This window comes from Cyprinus carpio, chromosome B2, assembly GCF_018340385.1.
Source record: "Cyprinus carpio isolate SPL01 chromosome B2, ASM1834038v1, whole genome shotgun sequence".
NCBI lineage: Eukaryota > Metazoa > Chordata > Actinopteri > Cypriniformes > Cyprinidae > Cyprinus > Cyprinus carpio.
In genome coordinates, this window is record NC_056598.1 from 7,534,195 (window position 1) to 7,553,461 (window position 19,267).

Consider the following 19,267-nt stretch of genomic DNA (forward strand, 5'->3'; position numbering starts at 1 on the left):
TTCCAATGAGACTGCAACATCAGCAAGGAGGCGGTGGGTGATGATTTGGTTTGGAATATTGGGAAGTGAGATGAAAGGTCATTTTAGGGTGTCAAAATGACTTCTGCAAGATATGTGGAGTTCATAACTGACCATTTTCTGCTGTAGTATAAAATAATAGTGCTCTCTGAAATAAAACTTAACTTTTAAAAAGAATATCTCTTTGGGTTTGAGACTTTAGTGTTTGCAACTTTAGAGATCTTATCTATTCACGAACATCTTGTAACACTCCAAAGAGAAAGAAAAACTTGAAATCACATCATATGACCCCTTTAAACATTAGCACTAACTTTGCCTTTCCATTGGGTTGCTCAATAAAATCAGTTCAAAAGGATTACTGTTTCTCAGTGGCATTTCAGTTCAAAATTTTAATTACCTTCACACTGTAGCGATCCACCGCGAAAACCTCCTGCTTCTAACATCCAAAGCTAGAGAGAAAAAATGGTGGACTGGCCAGCAGTTAACAGGGTCATAAGATGCAATTTCAAATTTTCCTTTCTCTTCTGAGTGTTACAAGCTCTTGGTGCATAAAGAAGATCTGTTAAGTTGCAAAAACTAAAGTCTCAAATCCAAAGAGATATTCTTCATAAAAGTTAAGAGTCAACCAAGCCCTCACTGAAAAAAGTGTTTCATTCATCCAATTAAAAAAAAAATTAGGGTAATGATTCAAATCTATATATATTTTTTTTTTTTTACTTGAGCCAATGAAAAATAAATAACTTTGCCTAAGTGCAAGTTATTTATTTTTCATTGGATTAAGTTAAAAAATGACAATACCAGTGGAAGAGCTGTAATTTCTAATCATCCAAATTAAAAAAAAAAAATAAATAAATTGAAATTATTTATTTTACATGTAATGAATCTAGAATATATGAAAGTTTCACTTTTTGAAATAAGTTACAAAAGAAAATTAACTTTTTTCACAATATTCAATTTTTTTAGATGCACCTATATTACCTACTATAATGATATTTAACACGTCCGTTTTGCTGTGAATAGAAGGAGGATCTTTAGGAGTTATTCGTGTTATTTGGAAAGTAATTTGTTAACGCTTTATCACTTTTACATTTCCTTTTAACGATCGATGTTTGAAGGGTGATTAAAATAATGCCACCTCAGTTTTTCAAAATGCTTATTATTGCGTCATAGAGCGAATCTTTCGCTGATTGTTTACAGTGTAAACGGAAGTTTCTCCCATAATTTGCACAAAGCGTCATGGGGCGTAAGAATAAAAGGTGGACAAACAGAACGAAAACGATTAATATTGTGGTGTCTACTACAATTTCGGACACATTGGTACGTTTCGGAAAGAAGGACTTTTATCGTATTTCCGCAGTAGTGCGTCGACCGGAAGTGGGATCAGGATCGAAGCGGCTTCAGTCAGTTCTCTTCCTCACTCTCGCACACGGCCATTTTCCTTCAGCTCGAGAAGATCGATCCCGCGAACATGGCCGACTACTCTAACGTGGCTCCACCGTCCTCAAACGCCGGTGGAGGGATGAACGATGCTTTTAAAGACGCCCTTCAGAGAGCCAGACAAGTGAGTACTTTGAAAGCGTCCGAAAGTATTTCGTATCTTCAAGCTTTCCGTTTAAAATCAACACGAAACGTGACCAGCTTGTTAGCTAAGGTGCTAACTTGAGGCCTTGATGCGTTGCAACAAAGAGGTTTCAGTTGTGTGCCTTTTTTCTTCTATTTTATTTCTTCTTTAGTGTTTTATTTTAAAGCTTAAGTGAAGCAGAATGTGTTTTGTGAATGATACGTATGTTTCGCACACGTTCCAATAAGCTAAAGAGCAAGTTAGTAGTGGAAACTACGCATTATTAGCCATTTAACGGTATGTGAACTGTACTTTACGTAACGTATACAAAAAAACATTTACTTATAGCTGAAATTAGGTCCATAGACGTAGGATGACATTCATAAATATGTTTTTGTTAGTGTTTCTTTTCATCCGACTATATAATTTAGCCTCGTGCAACTTCCTACTTTTTTGCTGCAAACAAGTCTCCCTAGTTTTGTTCAGGACAACAGTAGAGACTCAGTGCAGGCCACACACTGTACAGTGATGTTATAATTATACACCGTTGTCTACAAACAAATGGTTTGTTTTACCGTGCATTTCACTATATTATTATAGATTGCTGCAAAAATAGGAGGTGATGGTGTACCCCACTCTCCAGTATCCAATGAGTTTGGTTATGGAGGACAGAAGAGACCCCTTGAAGATGGAGGTAAGCACATATGTGTCTTGTAGTGGCTTTGTTATTGTGCATAATGGTCCACATAAACCACATTATTATGTACTTGTTTAATCCTCTTTTATTCTTAACTTAAGTTCCTGGCAGACAAAACCGATCAAAGGCAATACGTCTGATTTATTTTATTATTATTTTTTTATTAAAATGTGTGCTATATTTTAGTTAAAAATATTTCAGCATTTCTTTTTATATATTTTCAGTGGATTTCATGGTACTGAACAATATTCACTGCTTCACAATTACCCACCATTTATTTCTGTATAAAAATATATTAGGCCAGTTTGTTTTTGTGTTTTGGTCTCTTTTTGCCTAAAAAGACCAGAGGCTGCCAGTGGTTTAACCCTTAATCAGCCCTTGGGATCCAACTGACCCCATTTAAATTTTTTTAAAAGTGTTCCCTTCAGCTCGGAGGTATGAAATTCTGTGACTTTTCCTAAATAATCTATCTAAACACACACACAAAAAATCTGGACTTGATTTGGTTGTTCTAAAAAAATAAAATAATTACCACATTAAAAATGAATGGGAAAAGTGAGGGGGAAAAAAGTAATGAACCCAGTATAAATCTGGAATGTTTTACATTTTTATAAAGGCCTGGATCTAGAGCACAAATGCAAATTGGAATGAACATTCTGTGTCATGCACACATGTGTGTGACTGCAATAGAGAGCATTTTTATAGAAATTGGCATAAAAATCAGCAAATCTGGCATAAATATGAAAATTTTCACTTATAAGTGAAGGACTGATAGGAGAGCACAAATGCAACATGAAACACAAGCATGTTCACTCACTCCCACACACACACCAGTCTGACACAGGTGTCCAGGGCATTTTTTAGATTTTAGCAAATAAAATGCACAACAATGTGAATGGATAGACAACACACACACACACACACACAGAGGGACATTTCTGCAAATGTATTTAACAATTTGCATAAGCAGACAATTCAAAAGACATCAGACAACAACAAATTCTAACCTTTGACAAAAATATAGATTTTTTTTTAATGTATTTTAGAATATTTAAATATATTCGCAAAATATCATAAAATTGCGTGGAGAAGTTGAAACATGAAGAAAAAATTTACTTGAAACTGAACTGGACCTCTGCTGGATATATGTGGTCATTGCATTTTCTTTCTTTAACTGTAATAACTAAATTTTTTCCTCTAACCTGCAGATGGCAGTATTCTATCCCTAACACATGGAGCAATATCCAGAAACCTGTGATTTAATTTAGGTCATCATTTAAATGATTTTTTTTAATAAAAATTTATGGCATAGTTGAGTTATTGTGCAGTAAATGGGTTAAAAACTACCAAATGTCCACAAAAACACAGCAAAAATGTATAGCTGAGAAGTAAATAACAAAAATTATATATATAAATAATAAATGTTGTCATATTAAAAATCATATAATAATTATATTTCCTTATGCAGTCACTCTGTGAAAGTTTGGGGTCTATCTGACCCCAAGGACAAAAAACGTAAACCCTACTAAAGGGTAGTGGTCGACCAATATTGTGTTTTTTATTTATTTTATTATTATTATTATTTTTTTTACAGCTGATGCCGATGTCTTGGAAAGCAGGGGGGCCGGTTGCCGATATAATTTTTTTATTTATTAATATTTAAGAAATTTGAAATCATTTGACAATGAATTAAAATAAATGTGTAAAATAAACATACTTATACTTTAGATAAACCAACAGGACACTCAGTATTCTGGGAAGTTTGTGTGGATTGGGAATCATATTTTTCAAATAAAGCCAGGGTAACACTCATTTTACATACAGCACACAGAGAACATGACATGAATATGACAGTGGGCAAATGCATAAAGTGCAGCATAATTTGAAATCACGAGTTTAAAGTTTAAAATTAACACAAACCGACCGTCACACAGAGAACACGCGATCGTGCAGGATAAAAATGCACACTTCACAAGATCTCACAGCTGGACTTGACTAAGTTTGCAAGGTTGTGAAATGTTCATTAGTCATTCAAAGATTTGTTTAAATGATATAAATGCGTATTTGCTTAATGCTGATGGCAAACGAGAAAATATTATAATGTTTGCCTTTTTATTACTAATAATATAAAAGCAATCATAATACATTTTGTATTAGGGCTGCAACTAACGATTATTTTGATAATCGATTAATCGGTCGATTATTTTTACGATTAATCGATGAATCGGTTTATGTACTTATATATTTTAGTTTTGCCCATTTTTTCCCCAAGTAAATTATTAACAAAGGGTCTTTATCATTCAACAGACTTTTTAGAGATTTTAACCATTTTGCATTGTCATATCCTCATCAAAAACATACCTGGAGTTGTGTTTTATTATGTGTTAGTTATCCTTTGTCGAACTCTTCTGCAATCAAAACACTGACCCATACATACTCTAGCAAATTTCACAAGGAGATTTCAAATAATGTTTCCACCATGGCAGTCCTTAGGGCTCCTAAAGTAGTTTAACATCCCGAACAAAGCTTATTAAGGAATCTTTCAGAACATATTATCACAAATAATAAGAATAAAACAGAATTAAAATTGCAGTAAATTGCATTTTATTATTTTTTTCCTGTAAACACACAGCTTATACCTGGGAAACAGCTTTATAGCTTCTGCTGTGAAATTGTAAACAATCCTTCCAATAAAGTGCCAATGGCATGAAACCTGAATGGAGCTCACATTTTAAAGTAAAATTTAAAGTAAAATCCATCAGAAGGTTGTCCAGAAAAAAAAATTGGACACACACACAAAAAACCTGCTGTGTGAAAAAGAGCAGTGAATACTTAGAAAAAAGTTAATTTCAAATACATTTAAACATTAACCTCTCTCAGTCAGTCATAATTAGGCTGCAAGACTGAATTATGAACTGGTAAACGACAAAGCTTTAAATGTTAATTGTTAAAAAGCAATGTTATCAGCTTTCACGACTAAACATTTGCAAACAACATTGTACTGCAGAATCTATACAAATAAAAGTCTTTGCACACTGTGATTTTCATCGGATTTAAATATGTAGTGGTCCTTATAACAGTGCAAAATTCAAAAATGTAATAAAGCGATAAAATGTTAACAAAACAGCTTATGCCTGAACTGACAGGAATTCGACTACCTGTGGGAAATGAGGCAGAACACTATTCACTCATTATTTGAGAAAAACGTTGCATTGCAGTGCAAAAAGGTCAACATGTCCAAATGTTCAGGGCTTAAGAGTTTGGCTTGTTCTCTTTTTGCTCCCACACTTTGGATGACTTCGTCCGATTAGTTTTATCTTCCGCTTTTTTCTTTTTCTTACTCGAGCTTACTCCACTGCCGCCTGCCTCACCCATCACGCTGAATGCAGCAGAGAGACGCTGTACGGGAAGCACGTGACATAAAACGAGGCCAGCTATTGGCTATTCGCTGCTTCTCCTGCTGTACTGGCTGAGTAAAACCTCCGGTGGCTCATTACTGCCACACTTTGGTCACCGCAGATTTAAAATATGCACGAAATGAGCCGCTTACGGCAAATAAAAATTATTTAGCAACGAATCGATTACTAAATTAGTTGACAACTATTTTAATAATCGATTTTAATCGATTAAATCGATTAGTTGTTTCAGCTCTATTTTGTATACATTAATTCTTTTGTTTTAACCATTCTGTCTTATTATTAGACCGACTTTCATATGTGTTAGACAGAACTGTTAACCACAACAGTGAACAAGAGGGAGAATGTGAGCTATGTGCGCTCAGCCGCTGCCACGCTCAGCGCCGTCAAAAAGTACTGCCTCGAAACACATCGACCAAGCAGAAAGGCCTAGGCGATGTATCGGTCGACCACTACTAAAGGGTCGATTGAGGGTTAAAAGTTTTAGTTAGTCTGATATGTAGTCAGGGCTCCAAACTGCGACTAAAACAGTCGCATTTGCGACCATAAATATTAATTTGCGAGTGACGTTTTTGCTGAGCTCCTCAGGATTTAACCTTTTAAAAGTTTTCTCAGGCGGATGATTTTCTTCATTCTAGCAGCGCCCCGTCTGTGATAAAACGAACTCGGGCCGTTCTGTCAGCCAGAAGTGTTTAGAGTCGGCGCGGCTCTGGCCCATTATCTTCTCACCGATGCCGAGACTGAACCGACAGAGACGCATTTCAGCCAGAATCAGCCCAAGTGTTATTGCTATCTGGGTATATATTTACATGTTATATCTTAAACATTTGAATGTAATGCCTTTTTTCCTAATTGTTTTGCGATCAAATCTTTTATGTTCACGTATTAAACTGAGACGATGGACATCAGAGTTTTAGTGGAAAAATTTAGTTTCAGACAGTCCTCATCTCTGCCGCACATCAGCAGCGAGAGAGAAATGACGGAGAGGTAAGAAGGGAAAGTGCAGAAAATACAGCGTCTATTTCGTGCACAACTTGAACAAACTAGAACAGGTAAAGCTGTCAGCTGTGTGGATATTAGCAATATCGTTAACAATTCTTGTTTATAATAATTACTAATATGGCTTCTTCTAAACAAGATCTTGGTCTGTGTTCTTTTAATGCGTGAACTTCATTATTTGAAGTGCGATTGTCGTCCAGTAATCGGAAAAATGCTCTGTGCTTTGTAACTTTTTTTTAATAAAAAGTACCAGCTTTAAAATTATTCCGAATTCATAACTAAATTCAAACAATACAGTTTTGGCGCTCCTTAATGGGGCAGGCGCGGTCGCTTTAGCGCCTCAGTTCAAGTGCAAGTGAACCCATTTAATCTTTCTCTTTTCTAATATAGTACATAGTGAACATGAATTAACATCAAAAGGTAGGTTATTTTATAAGAGAGCCTACAGTACAACTTACTGAAATGTCTCATGTAGTAGGAGCCCAAGCTACACTCAGTGGCCAAGTGATGCTTATGCTCCATGATACTGGTACAGATTCTGTGTAATGAACAATTCTTTGTGACTGTAGATTTCAAGCTGGAAAAGACATTTAGTTCCCACTTTAAGTGAACCTTAGTTCCCAGGTCATCTACAAGATGGATTAAAATGCTGATAAAGTCAAGAAAAGATGAGACATAAACACATGACAGTATGATTGAAATTTTAAAATGTAAATAAATAAATAATCGTAAAATAAATAAAACGCGTTTATTCTGTGGCACCTAAAAAAATTATTTGGCTCCTAAGTTTTTTTTCTTATAGGAGCCAGTGGCTCCTTACTCGATTTTTTTTGTTTGGAGCCCTGGTAGTACTTCTATAGTTAGCAGTACTACTACATTTGTTAGTTCATTGTTTTGGTCTAAACTGTTTTTTTTTTTTTTTAGATCAACCAGAAACCAAGAAGGTTCCACCAAGTGATCGTAAGCATTGCTATTGTCTTCTGGGAGGAACTAATTGGCTATTAAATGTCTTATATATTTAAAAAAAATTTAAGATGTCTGTTGCTCATCTCATAAGTTCATGCTTTTATCTACACCAGCTTTTTCATCTGTAATGGGAGGCATGGGTGGCCCATCAAGGTAACTATTTTATTTTATTTTTTTAAAACAAAATATTTAATGCAACACACAATTTGTATTTTTATCATGTTATCACATCTCTGTGCAGGTCTTTATCAGAAGAGTTCAAGGTTCCAGATGGCATGGTTGGCTTCAGTAAGTCGACTTAAGAACTCAGAAAAACAAATATCCATTGCTACGTGCTTTGGAGGACTTGCATTTAAATCTCATAAAAAAGGACAATGTTAATTAAACCCTTGTTTTCAGTTATTGGAAGGGGAGGAGAACAGATTTCAAGAATACAGCAGGACTCAGGTTGCAAAATACAGATTGCTCCCGGTGAGTCAAATTGCTGTGTGTATCTCAGTCTGATTGTTGTCAGCCTTTTGGAGAGAAAAAAATGACAATGCTTATTCTGCACTCTACTCAACAGACAGTGGTGGCATGCCTGAGAGGTCAGTGACATTAACAGGCTCACCTGATTCAATCCAGTGAGTATCTCCACACATTTAGAACTTTCTCATCGTCAGTCCCTCCAGGATTTTGCAGAATTTTTTTTCTGATTTTTGCGGCCTAATATGGCTGATTTTGCTTTGGCTTTTCTCAAATTTTGAGGTGAATTTGCCGCATTTCTTATTGTTTTGCAGTGAAAATATACCACAGACAACATTCTTCTAACACTGTTATGACTTTTCTGACTTCGAGAACCACTGTAGGTCTCCAGTCTAACATTTGAGGACACCAGCACTAGTGCCATTAAGTTCTACAGAAGGTGGCACTAGCACCTGACAGTAAATCTCGGAGACATCTAGTGTCTGCATTTACATATGCAAGATGTATTTTTAAGAGTGCTTGTTCATCTGCAGTATGTCTCTAAGATGTTTCCTGTCAGATGTCAAATAGACATTTATTAAATGCATGTAAAACTGCTTCTGAGACGTTTATCAGAGTACACAGCAGATGATTCCCAGATCTTTAGCAGTCATCTTACAGATGTAATAAATATATTACATCTGATAAAATGTTCTGTTATTACTGTCATTCATAATGTCTAAATATAATTTAATGAATACATAAATATATATTATGTAGTGGAAATGGCCTGTAAGTACTTCTCTGCAGCCATCTACTAGTGGTCATTTAATATCTTTTTTTTTTTTTTTTGTTTGCTTTCCTACATTATGAAACTTTTAGTTTTATACAAGCATTTAAAATCAGTTGAAAACATTAGACCATTTCTGCCACAAGTTGTTCCTGTAGTTTTACTGTTAAATCCATGGTGAATGGTGGAGATTGTGTTTATTGAACAATGTTTTTCCTGGTTTCCACATCAGTGGCGTTTGTTCTGATATCAGCTTTACAGAATTCTTCGCTGAATTTGAGTGCTACTCACAAGATTTCAAAGAGATGTTATTGATTCTGTGGGGAATTCGACTGCTTCACACTGTATCTCCCAGCGCTGTCTATAACGATGTCGCGTGATCGAGATCAGCTTGCGGCTGCCGCTCGAGCAGATAAACGGTCTGTGCTGCGTAGGCCAAACTAGTAGCGCGGATTTGTTCCGTTATTCATTTGTTTTTCATTTGTATTTCTTTTTGTTTGTTCATTGTGAGTTTTCAAGGCTGTTCATTCCATTTTTGGAACTGAGAAACAACCTTTCTTTGACTGAATGTCCATTGCGATGATGTCACGGGATGCTTCTAAGCCCAAATTCTGCGGAAAATTTGCAGCAATTAAAAAAAAATTGCGATCTTTTGTGAAAATTGCGGAGTTTGCCTGATTTTGCGGTAAATTCAGTGATCGCGAAATCCTGGAGGGACTGAGTGTGGTGTGTATGTGTGGTTTTTTTTTTTTTTTTTTTTTTTTTTTTTTTTTTTTTTTAATAGAAGTAGGTAAAATCAAAAATATACGTTTCTTTAATAGGGCTGCAAAGAGTTTGCTCACAGAGATTGTAGAGAAAGGTAGACCTTCTCCAGCATTCCACCACAATGATGGACCAGGGATGTCTGTTCAGGAGATCATGGTCCCTGCCTCCAAAGCTGGTCTGGTTATTGGAAAGGGAGGAGAAACAATCAAACAATTACAGGTAAGGTGCACAAATGCGGTTAAACCAGAAACAATCATTTATTTGGTTTGGTCTACTTTTTTTTTTTTAAAACAGACATTTACTTACTAATTTAATTGTTAAAAACTTGTTTAATAGGAACGTGCGGGTGTCAAAATGGTCATGATTCAAGAAGGACCCCAAAACACAGGGGCTGATAAACCACTCAGAATCTCTGGTGATCCTTTTAAAGTTCAGGTGAGTACATTTAAACCTTAGTGCTACATTGAAATCATTCAAAATTATGGAATGTACATCTAAATATTTATTAATTGCTTGGTCTGTACAGCAAGCTAAAGACATGGTGATGGATCTGATCAGAGATCAGGGTTTCCGGGAACAGAGAGGAGAGTATGGTTCTAGAGCAGGCGGTGGAGAGAGTCTGGATGTAAGTACTGTTTAATGAAAATAATCTTTAGATTTTTTTTTGGAATTTACATTTAAATGGAAATTTGAAAGGCAGTTGACAGTTTTTTTGCTGTTGCTTTAGGTCCCTGTGCCAAGGTTTGCCGTGGGAATTGTGATTGGCAGGAATGGTGAAATGATTAAGAAGATTCAGAATGACACTGGTGTGAGGATTCAGTTCAAACCAGGTGTGTAAGAATATGCAAATCTGAATAGTTTTCTGACCTTTGTAAAAACAAAGCCTTATGTAAGTCTTTAAAATGCTGTTTTTTTTTTTCCAGCTTGTTACTCGTCATGAAAATGGCCAAGGAAGTTGGCATGGCATTAAAACACCAACCTTTGACACATATATTTGTTCTTTTGCTTTAGACGATGGCTCCACACCAGAGAGGATCGCTCAGATTATGGGGCCTCCAGACAGGGCACAGCATGCAGCAGATATCATGTCTGACCTGCTGAGGAGTGTACAGGCTGGAGGCCCCCCTGGTCACGGGGGCAGAGGTAGGGGCCGTGGACAGGGAAACTGGAACATGGGCCCTCCTGGAGGCCTGCAGGAATTCACTTTCACTGTGCCTACCATGAAGACTGGCCTCATTATTGGCAAAGGTTAGTTGTTGATATTTGCTTTCCCTCTAAAGTGATATGCAATTTTTATATGACCTAAATTGATAATGAATGTACATTGATAATGTATTATTTTTATTCCTCTAGGGGGTGAAACCATTAAGAACATCAGCCAGCAGTCAGGAGCCAGGATAGAGTTACAAAGAAACCCTCCACCTAATTCGGACCCTAATATAAAGATCTTCACAGTCCGTGGATCACCCCAACAGATTGATTACGCCAGACAGCTGGTCGAAGAAAAGATTGGAGTGAGTACTGTGATTTCCACTAGGCCTAACAAATTTTTGCTAATTTTTTAAACATAAAATGATTGTCTTTCTGACATGTTGCTCTGACACAGAACTTTGTCTTTCTATTTATTGCTTATTGCCTGGTTTATACAAAAAAAATGTGGTTTGTCATAGGGTCCAGTTAGCCCTATGGGTGGCCCTCATGGTCCTCCTGGGCCCCACGGAGGTCCTTCTCATGGCCCTACCGGTCCACCAGGACCACCTGCTCCCATGGGCCCATACAACCCTGGGCCCTATGGCCAGGGCCCTCCTGGACCACAGTAAGGACTTTTACTTCTTAATGTTTAGCATTTGTCATTGTTTTTACTCGGGACTTTAGGTGCCAATTTATCTTGAGATGAACTTAGTGTATCTTATTTTTTATCCTCAGTGGTCCCCCAGCACCATACCAGGCTCAAGGCTGGGGCAATGGATACCCTCATTGGCAGCAAGGACAGCCAGATCCCAGTAAGTGCTTGTCCCTTAGCCATGCTAAGTAGGTTTAGTTCAGAATCATATTCAGATTCTCCACAATGCCCATCCACACAGCTAGTTAAAACTAATGCAGCTTCAGTTATCTCTTGGAAGAAAGACAAAATGGGCTAAGCTGTTGTTTGTTCTGCAGATAAAGCAGCAGCTGACGCTAATGCGGCCGCATGGGCAGCCTATTATTCTCAGTACCAGCAGCAGCCCCAGGGCCCCATGACACCAACATCAGCAGCCCCTGGCACATCCCAAACCAATGGACAAGGTGCTTTTTTTAAAGATATATATAAATCTGCACTGCACAAAACTGTCGCCCTCCCTTCACTCTAGATCTACTGTTGTCTGTTGTACAGTAGTACTTAGTAGCCTTTCAGTGTAGCCATCACTGCACAGTACAATGCTGCTTTTCTAATGGTCTTTATTCCTTATTCTGGGATGGCCTTTTCCGACTAGCACACATGGACAGGGCATTTTCTGAGACACTCGACCTGTTTGTGCAAAGTGCGCCACCTAGTCAGGTGGAGGACTTTCTGCAGCCTTTAAAAGAATGGTTCTCAATTTCTCAAATTGTACCATTTTTAACAGGTGACCCGCAAGCTCCAGGTCAAAGTGGACAGGCAGATTACACCAAGGCCTGGGAGGAATATTACAAGAAATTGGGTATAAATATTTTGCCAAATGTAGCTTGAGGTTATTTTCTTTGAGAGATCAGGTTAAATAGCAGCAGGGCTTGAATAGCCAATCAGTCCTGTTTTACTTTTGGAGTCTAGAGAGGCAAATTAGTGGCGTGAGAGTTTTGTCTTTGGTGCTTGTCCACAGAAATATTGGTCTCAAACCCTGCTGTTCAGAATGAGGAGCTGTAGTGTCTCAGATAGAGTAGGATTAACGCACCGAAAAACCATGAATAAGATTGTACTGCTCAGTTTTGTGTATGTAATGGATAAATATGTATCCCTTTTCAAATTTGTGCCCATTTCAATGCCAGTTGTATTTGTAAATATTAAGTTTAAAAAATTGCTGAAATTTTAATGCTAACTAAATCTTCATGTACTGTTTTAACCATTATTACTTTGGTATTTTATTTTTATGGATTTGGTGGTAGAGTTGCATGCATGCAGTATAGTTGCATGTTTTTACCAGAATTGTCATTAAGTAATTCAGTAAGGTGTAACTGTTCTAATGTTTAAGCTCATGATTAATGTCTGTTTAATCTCTTCTCTTCAGGTCAAGGACAGCCTCAGCAGGACTATACAAAGGCATGGGAAGAGTACTATAAGAAACAAGGTAAGGTATCATAGATGTAGTTGCTTTGATTTCTAATAGGTTTGGGCAGCTGCAGCTCTTTCACAGTCCTCTGCAGTAGAGCTGCTGTTGTCTCGGCTGTCCTAGAGTAAAGTAGTGGGTTTCTGTCCCGCCACTTGGAGGTAGTGTGGCCGGGGTCGTTCCCCCTCTTACAAACATTGCCATGGAGTAATTTATCCTTAAATCAGTCTTGTACTAAGCGGTCATTTAACAACACTGCCAGATAGGGTATGGAATCGTTAGAATTTTTCTGGTTCTGATTCCGGTTCCATTAAAATGATTAAACGACTATTAAAAAAATAGTGGTAAGGAAAACTGCACAATACTCAATGCTCAATGCCGTTTATTACTTACTGTCAACTTATTTTAAAGGTTGGCAATTTCAAAATTCAATATGTATTACGATATACAAATTTTCAGGTTCCGATTCTGGTTCCATTTAAATGAACTATGTTTTTTACTATTTTAACTTCATTGAATGTAGTGTTGCTGGAAGTTAGTAAAAAATGTTGAGTAATGCTAGTCCATCAATCAGCATGTGCTTCAAAGTTGATATTTTGTTTTAAACTATCAATTAGGGGTGAGAGAAAAATAATAGATTTTCCGGTGCATCGCAGTTCTCTCTTCAATGATTCTGAATCAATTCTGAGCTTGTTTATTTTTCCCGTTTATGGCACGTGCGCGCTAGAGACGCAGCGGGCTTCATTGTACAGAATTTGCGCTGTGAGACACGTGCACATTGCTTGACAGTCTGTGCTTCCACCCGCTGTGTTTTACTGTAGATATGCTTTCATTTATGCCTTTTGGAATGCAGTACTATTAGATGCACGAAACTCACACACTGACAGACTTTTGCTTGCACTTTGTGTTTGTTGTCCTGAAGCTCAATTGCGGATGCGGTTAAATGCACTTGCATTTTCAAATACTTTTATACTAAATTGATGTACACACAAGTTATGTTTTCAGAGCAGGACAAAACATCTGATATCGAAATAGATCTGTGCATTAGTGTGAATGAAGCCTGTTACAGCTGCCACCGTCTATGATCTCATCAGTAATAACCAAATGGCAAGAATGCTGAGGAAGAAAACACCTCAACTATAGTCTGTAAACTTTTGGACACTTAAAGAACACTTAAAAAATAGCATGTTGTGGTTATATAATAAAAAAGTTAGTTTTGCACAATAAATTTTATATAAAATTTATATGAAAATGTAGCCATGTGCAGTGATATTGAAAACTGAGAATGTGGCGCATTGTGATATTAAGTTGATAATGATAATTGTAATTAAATTGAATTGTGAAACCAGTGAAGATTCACACCCTTATTTTTAAGATGGAAGTACTGACATAAAGCGATTCAAAACAAAAAGCATATAACTGCAATTTTTTTTTAAGATGTATTTGCACAGCAGAAGAATTAATTGGGGAAAAAATGTAGATCAAGAATCGTTTTGGAATCGGATCGTGACTCCCAGAATCAGATCGGATCGTGAAGTGCCTGAAGATTCCCACCCCTAATAGATGTACAGGATGTATGACAACATTGTGATGCATCGTTAATCGTAATCGAATCGAATCGTGGGCCTCTGAATCGTAATCGAATTGTGAGATACCCATAGATTCTCACCCCTACTATCAATAACATTTTGCTTTTCAAGCAGGAATAAGCTGGTTGGCCAAATAGTCCCTTGACGGCTAAGACGCTTGTTAATTTCCCTAAATTAATGAAACATAAACTGTTATACTTATAACCATGTATACACACTCCACAAAGCCCAAATTTTACAAATAATAATGCAGTCAGGAGATGGTGTGATGCAGTGGAGTGGTTTCCACATTTTTAAACATTTAAAATGCATGAAAATAAATATTTTCTATCACTTTGTTTATCATTCTTGAAATGACCTGTACACTAAATAATCTAACCCTCATACTTACATAACAATAGCAGTTTATTTATTTAGTTGTCCAAGTTGAAGTAAAAAAAAAACAGGACCGGTTCTCAGTTCCCAACCCTACTGCCAGATTATTTTTCTACTTCACCTCACATCTTTAATGCTTTGGGTTTATTTTGTTTCAGGTCAAGCTGCGCCTCAGGCGACTGCAGCAGCGGCGGCGTCTCAACCAGGAGGTCAGCCAGATTACAGTGCAGCGTGGGCAGAATACTACCGCCAGCAAGCAGCGTACTATGGCCAAGGCACCCCTCAGGCGATGGGAGCTGCACCCCAGGCTCAGCAGGTACTCCCATTAAAACACTCTGCTCTTTGCCTTTTGCGCTCTTCACTTGGTAGATATGCATGTGTATAGGTTTTGTCCCCCCTTCTTTTTTTTTTTCTTTTTTTTTTCCTTCTAACATTTACTTCAACAGGTTCAGCAGGTTTCCAGAAGAGTCATCGATACAACACATAACCAAACTCTTCCCTCCTCAAACAGGATTATCTTTTTTTTTGTTTGTTTGTTTTTTTCTTTTTCTTTTTTTTGGGGAGGGTGTTGGATAAATGTTTCTGCTCTTAACATGTTGTGTATTTCTTATGTATTTCTTCTGCGCAGGGCCAGTAATGTGAAGTGGACATAAAGTAAATGCTACATTGTCAGAAAAAACCTTTGTTAAATGTTTGGATGCAGACGCCATGATGAAGATCTTTATTTCATTGGTTTGAGTGTTTAAACTAGATCGCAGACCAGCTTCAAAGTCAAGTATATATATATAATTTTTTTCCTTTTTGTTTTGCCACTCTTGTAAATGAATGGTTTGTTTTTAGTCGGGTAATTTTGGTCATTCCAGCTCCTGTATCTCCTGTATCTCATGTAGTTCTGAGACTAAACTATAGTCATTTCCATGTAAATCATCTCAGTTTTAATATGATATGCCTGTTGTGTTTTGCAATAAAACAATGAAACCTCCTGTGTTGGTAAGTGGGGTGTAAAATTGGGGAATGTTTTGTAAAAAAATTCATTTCCTGTTTTGGGGCAGGGGTATGCAAATTTACAGAACAAAAATGTTGCTCTTCTTTTTTTTTTTTTTTTTGTTTTTTTTTTTTTAACTCTATTACCCTTAATTATTTTTTTGTTTGATTCCTGGTCTATTTTAAAGTCACAAGTAAGAGATCATTGGTCATTTGACATTGCTTGTTTGACATATGGACAGCTCTGTTTTTATGCTGCATTTTTTTTTTGTTTTACTGGTCATTGCTGTGGATGTAGGTATAGGCAGATTATCTAAGGCAAGGTGGCTTGGTGTTGGCAAGGTATGTGATTCATGCAATAACTCTTCAGTGCTGTAGTGTTGCTCATTCTTGTTTTGCATTTTAAATGGTTTGTTGAGGTAGTGTGCACTGTTAATGAGAGACATTTCCTCCCTCACAGGCGAGATTAGGAAGGCGGTAAGAAAGTATGCGTCTTTACATAAACTGTTCCTTTTTATATTGTGACTGCAGTCATGTTGCAAATATTTTAGTTTGTTCTCCCAAGTTTGCTCCTTTTTTACAGGGCAGGTCAAGTGTTCTAATCAACAGTAATGTCTTGCAAAATTACTTGTCCCCATCCTATATTTTACATGTCTAATATCCACAAATTGTGTATATATTTCTATCAATATTGCTGGCATTTTAAAAAACATTTTGATACGATTAAATAAGCTCGAATGCGAACATGGACTACTTTTTTTTCTGCCCATTGTCTGTTAGCATTCCTCCAATATAGGCCTATAGGTTTTTGGAGACTCTGGCCTCCTACACCAGTGAAATGAGCTCTCCACTGTAAGTACAAAATGTACATGATTTTGCGGCCCAATTTGTGTTTACTGTCAATGCATTGTCTTTGACTGAATGAAACGCAATGTATATAAATCTCTAAATGTTGCCCTTTTTTGGGTAAGTATGTCAGGGCTGTAATTTTGATTTGACATGTTCAAGATAATAATGACCTGACCCTTTTCACATTGGACTGTTATTTTTTGCCACAACAGCATTGTGTAATATTTACAAATTGAGAAATTGCCATGTTGACACTGCTTTAGTCATTTAGGTCTCTCAGACTTCTCATATGAAACTGTGAAGTGTACCACTGTTCAAGTCAGTCCGTCTGTAGAAACAGCAACTTTTCCTATCTGCGAATGTGTGGTTTAACATTGACTAGACATGTAAATTGTCTTTTTGTGATTTGACAATTGTTTTATACTGCATAGCCCATAAAGACCGTCAGCAAATGGCCTCTTTCAAATGTTAATTAGTATTAATGTCCTATTTCTAAATCTGTGCCTGACCTGTTTGTAATTAAGGTCATTGAGGCTGTCGATTTGATGCAAGTTTATTTTCTTTTATTTGACTGTTCATTAGTGAGCAGTGCAATGTCTAATCTTGCAGTGTCATCCCTGACCTTGCACCTTAGGTTCTGCAGCAATAACACAGGTAAGAGTATCCTAAGAAATCAAAACGATTGAACCTGTGATCTAGTGTAATGCTTTTCACCTTTGAAACTGAGGTCAATTTGTGCCGCTGTTTAAATGATGTCTCTCGAAGTAGATAGACTGACGTACATCACAAATGTCAGAAATAAGATTTCTTGGAAGTATGTATTTTTTTGTCCATATGAATTGCATGGCCTTGACCTGTAGTTCACAAATGTTTTCCTCTGTTGAAATCTAACTAGAATTATCCCGCTTTTTCTTTTTTCTCATTGAAACAAATGTGATTTTGATTTGCTCATTTGTTAGCTTCCTGGTAAGTCTGTTAAGTGTGGTTCTGTTCTACTCTTAAACAATGCATGCAGATGCAAAATGATCCAGTTAGCCCTATGAATGCACTCACTGATAACTGACGTATACTGTATGTATGCTCATGTTTCATTGGTTTGCAAGCTTTCTTGTTGCCAATCTGTAGTGCTAATGTTTGTCCCACATTGCTGCCTTCATTCTCACTCACAGTGTTGAAGATGCTGCAGGCGTAGTTCGTAGAATCAGGTCCTGAGCTAGTTTGTCCGTAAGGAGGAATCCTTTGAGTCTGTCCCTCCGCTGAACGTAGACTGTTCAAGGGCTCCAATTATAAGGTAAAAATATCATGAGGAATCTGTCATTGCAAAGTCAATGTTACTGTTAGTTTAGGGTGATGCCAGTTAGTTTTGATTATAGAAATGTAGCCATATGCCATATTATTGGTTGACTAATGGTTCTATGAAATGTTTTGAGTACATTCTTTGCCTTTTGTTGATAAGCGTAGGGATTTTATGTGCATCAATGCTGTACAGATGGACCATGACCAGGAACTTTTTTTTTCTTTTTAGTAGACATTTGCCAGGCTGGTTTTTGTTTGTTAAACAGTTTCTTTAAACCTAGTCTTTATCCATTGCTGCATATCGTTTTGTATGCATGCAAGATGTTTCCTTTTGAGCAAATTGTTCACAACAGAATTCGTGGGGGTCTAAATATGAAGAGAAAATCGGAGGCTATCTGAGAAATTTGGAGCATGCCTTTGAGGTAAAACTATCATGAACTGTTAAAGTTGTTGAATGTACTTTTGATTTTTGCGGAGAATTGTTGGTCTGAAATGTTGAAGATTGTTGCTATTGTCATCAATAAAATTGTAATCATTAAAATTGGCTTTGAGGTTATTTTTCATTTAGTGCTTTGTTCATCTGATACATACATGTATACTGGCTTAACATGTTATGAACAAAATACAGCCTCAAATCCACGTATTACAGAATACATCAAATGTTTGAACTTCGTCACAATACATGTTCTATTTTTAAGTTTTGTAGTAGATCATGTAATGACTTAAATTCATAACAGCCAGCTGTTCCATGTAATTCGTATGGCATCGAGTACTGAAGTCTAAACTGAACTCATAGCTAGTGTTGAACATTAATTCCCATAAAAAGTTTGGAGACTTTTTATGGGAATTAATTTACTTTTTTTTTAATTGTCCTACATGTGACAACCTCTTATGAATAACATCCTTTTTTCAGAACTGAAAATACAGAGTGAAAAATGTAAAATCTCAAAACATCAAGGACCCAAAAACTCAAATAATTTGTTGTGCAATTCAAAGCAAAAAATTAAAGCTACTAGAACGCCACATGAAAGGCATATATAATACATCTGTCTCTTCTTACCAGCTTCATTTTAATCACTACACAAACTATACTGCATTAACATGGCACTAATAATGACTTGGAAGACAAGAGTCATGATATGCAGTCAACTTAGCAGCAGTAGGCAATGAGTTGAACATCCATGAAAATGTGGAGGATGAGAGAGACAGACGGATGTAGCTCACTGAACCTGTG

General features: G+C 36.8%; 1 protein-coding gene across 4 annotated transcripts; it reads left to right on the forward strand.

Moving 5' to 3' along the window:
- The first annotated feature begins 1,348 nt into the window (after positions 1-1,348).
- On the forward strand, positions 1,349-18,574 carry LOC109045445 (far upstream element-binding protein 1-like). 4 transcript variants are annotated; one of them, XM_042717939.1, is made up of 20 exons: positions 1,349-1,579; positions 2,180-2,273; positions 7,616-7,651; positions 7,771-7,810; positions 7,899-7,945; positions 8,057-8,128; positions 8,223-8,244; positions 9,713-9,875; positions 9,993-10,091; positions 10,183-10,281; positions 10,384-10,486; positions 10,668-10,904; positions 11,010-11,170; positions 11,327-11,472; positions 11,583-11,659; positions 11,817-11,942; positions 12,263-12,337; positions 12,902-12,961; positions 15,063-15,220; positions 15,533-18,574. In XM_042717939.1, the coding sequence occupies exons 1-20, from the start codon at positions 1,487-1,489 to the stop codon at positions 15,539-15,541; spliced, it is 1,917 nt and encodes a 638-aa protein (XP_042573873.1). In that variant the 5' UTR covers positions 1,349-1,486; the 3' UTR covers positions 15,542-18,574. The 4 variants fall into 4 exon arrangements, with proteins under 4 accessions (XP_042573873.1, XP_042573872.1, XP_042573875.1 ...); XM_042717938.1 differs by having other exon boundaries at positions 1,350-1,579; positions 8,223-8,280; XM_042717940.1 differs by lacking the exon at positions 12,263-12,337 and having other exon boundaries at positions 1,353-1,579; positions 8,223-8,280.
- Positions 18,575-19,267: the final 693 nt, after the last annotated feature.

Bases quoted from the DNA above. Each gene is read 5' to 3' on its own strand.
- LOC109045445 (XM_042717938.1), top strand. From the start codon at position 1,487: ATGGCCGACTACTCTAACGTGGCTCCACCGTCCTCAAACGCCGGTGGA. The intron at 10,282-10,383 runs GTAAGTACTGTT...CTGTTGCTTTAG, and splicing joins GCGGTGGAGAGAGTCTGGAT to GTCCCTGTGCCAAGGTTTGC. The intron at 12,338-12,901 runs GTATAAATATTT...TCTTCTCTTCAG, and splicing joins GGAATATTACAAGAAATTGG to GTCAAGGACAGCCTCAGCAG.